The following is a 2,288-nucleotide window of genomic DNA, read 5'->3' as shown; positions in this document are numbered from 1 at the left end:
ACTTTTCTTTAATGCTTCTGTTTTGTTTTACTTTTATTTTAAATTTAGAGATTTGATATTAATTTTAGATTTGATTATTTTATTAGATGATAGAAGCATTTTTTGTTTTTAATCTTTTATTTAAATATATAATATTGTTTAATAAATGACTTTTTGACAACATAACTCTAAATATTCGTATAATATATAATATGATCTCAAAGTAAATAATTTTGTTTTTGGTATAAAACCAAATAAAATGCAAACCGACGGTTTATAAACCACATCGAGTCAAAGTAAATATGGATTTAGAATATTAGTTATATTTTATAAACCGAAATACCAAAAAAACCGAACCGAACTGAAACCAACCCTATATTCGGATTGAACACTCGTAATTCAAATAAAATCGAACTATTATTTCATTCTCCAAAACATAATAAAAATAACAACTTCATTCCGCGCAAGGCGCGGATCTTATCCTAGTATATTACTTATTTGAGGAGAACCAAATCTTGAACATTTTAAAAAACTCGGCTTAAAACAACAATAAATTGAAACCAAAACCTAGAAACAGGAAAACTAATAGAAGACCCTAATCAGATTTGGAAGGATCGAAGATTTGACCAACAAACAAAACAGTTCCGGTTCTGTCTTCTCTAATCAAGAAAAGAAATGGATGATCTGCCACGAAATCTATCCTATTTGGCGCAACCCGGGAGCCACCACCGCGCAAGGCAGTTGCAGCTGCAGCTTCAGTACCTACCTCATCGATCTCAATAAAAGATTTTTGGTACAATGTCACATTTAGCTCAAAATTATCATCAAAAGCCCTTGAAGCTTCAAACCCAAATTCGATCCTAAATTTTGGAATTCTGAATTCACCAACTCGATCTTTGTTTCTCGGAATGTGAGCGTCCAAGAATCCATGAGTAGATGTTAGTCTCTTCAAAAGATTATCCAGTCCATCTCTTTTGTCAGGTAGATAGAAGTACATTGAGAATTTGCGGCCGGCATCATCACGGCCTTGTTGATAATCGAGCCTCAGGACCTTGAAATCATCATAAGCCTTTACATATTGGTTCTTATGGCTGCTCATGAAAGGCACAGAGACTGATTCTCCATTGACAAGGTGAAATGGTTTGTTTTTAGTCAGATACTTATCAAAAGTCTCTTCCCAAACTCCTTTGAAGTACAATGCGTTTCCATAAATCCATGTGGTTAGGCTTGTAGCGGATCCTCGAGGAAGAAGGTCTTTGATGAGATTATTTGTGTGACTTGATGCCCATGCATTCACCTCCTTACGCACTATTTCCGCCTTCAAAACAACAAAATCATCAATCAATAACAAAAATTAAACAAAAAAATGCCTTGAAAATCCCAAAATGCATAGAGAATCCCCAAAAAATCAACAAAAAATGTAAATCATCAACCGAGCCGAGATTATGTTTCAGAAATAATCAAACCCTAGAAAACCCCCCAAATAATAAAAAGTAAAAGTACCTTAGTACTGAAGTCTACTTGAGAGAATTCAGCTTTGAAGAAGTTTACTAAGAGATCCTTTCATGAGGAATCAACAGGAAGTGATTGATCGATCCAGACTCCATTGACTGCGGCGATTTTAGGGCCACCGCTTGCACTACCGTCTGCGAGAACCACAGAACAGATCTCACCGAACACAGCGTTGAGCTCGTTTGTTGAGGAAGACCTAAGGAAGGAAAGGATAAAGGATCTTAGTCTTTCGTCTTCTTCTGGTCTATTAGCCGCCATGATGAGCACGGCGTTTATTGATGCCGGAGAGAAAACCAAGTTAGTGTTCTTGGCTAGGGTTGAGATTACTTTCCCCGCAAGGCACATGGCCACGTCGTTTTGCTTCTTCATCGCTTCTGCCAAATCAATCTTTGATAGAGATGGACTTGGGATTACTTGTGTTTCTCTAAGTTTTTGTTTCTTCTTTGGATTTGTCTCTTGGATAGGGAGATCTGAGACTTGTGATTTGCCAACTTTTTCTTTCATCTTTGTGTTATCCATCACCGTCTTTGGGGGTTATTATTTCGTCTATGCACACATACATGCATATATATACTATATCAATCTAGGGCTTGGAGGTCGGCCTAAAGTCGGTTTAGCTCTTTTTCCTAAAGAAAAAAATATCAAAAGGAATATTTTTAAGAAACAAAAATATATATGTATAAGATGGAAACAACCCAAATTCGGAAACTTTTCACTTTATTTATATATATATATATATATATATATATATATATGTATATATCTAGAAGTTTATTATTCCACAATTAATTTTCCTA

The 2,288-nt window shown here is 35.1% G+C and overlaps 1 protein-coding gene across 1 annotated transcript; it reads right to left on the bottom strand.

Moving 5' to 3' along the window:
* Window positions 1-501: 501 nt before the first annotated feature.
* LOC108826494 (probable non-inhibitory serpin-Z5) lies at window positions 502-2,030 on the bottom strand. Its single transcript, XM_018599871.2, is given in 2 exon segments — window positions 502-1,297; window positions 1,483-2,030. Coding segments are annotated over 2 exon segments (1,251 nt in total). The 5' UTR covers window positions 2,011-2,030; the 3' UTR covers window positions 502-574.
* Window positions 2,031-2,288: the final 258 nt, after the last annotated feature.

This window comes from Raphanus sativus, chromosome 9, assembly GCF_000801105.2.
Source record: "Raphanus sativus cultivar WK10039 chromosome 9, ASM80110v3, whole genome shotgun sequence".
Taxonomy (NCBI): domain Eukaryota; kingdom Viridiplantae; phylum Streptophyta; class Magnoliopsida; order Brassicales; family Brassicaceae; genus Raphanus; species Raphanus sativus.
Note: the sequence above shows the minus strand (reverse complement) of the source record. Positions and strands in the feature narration are given on the sequence as shown.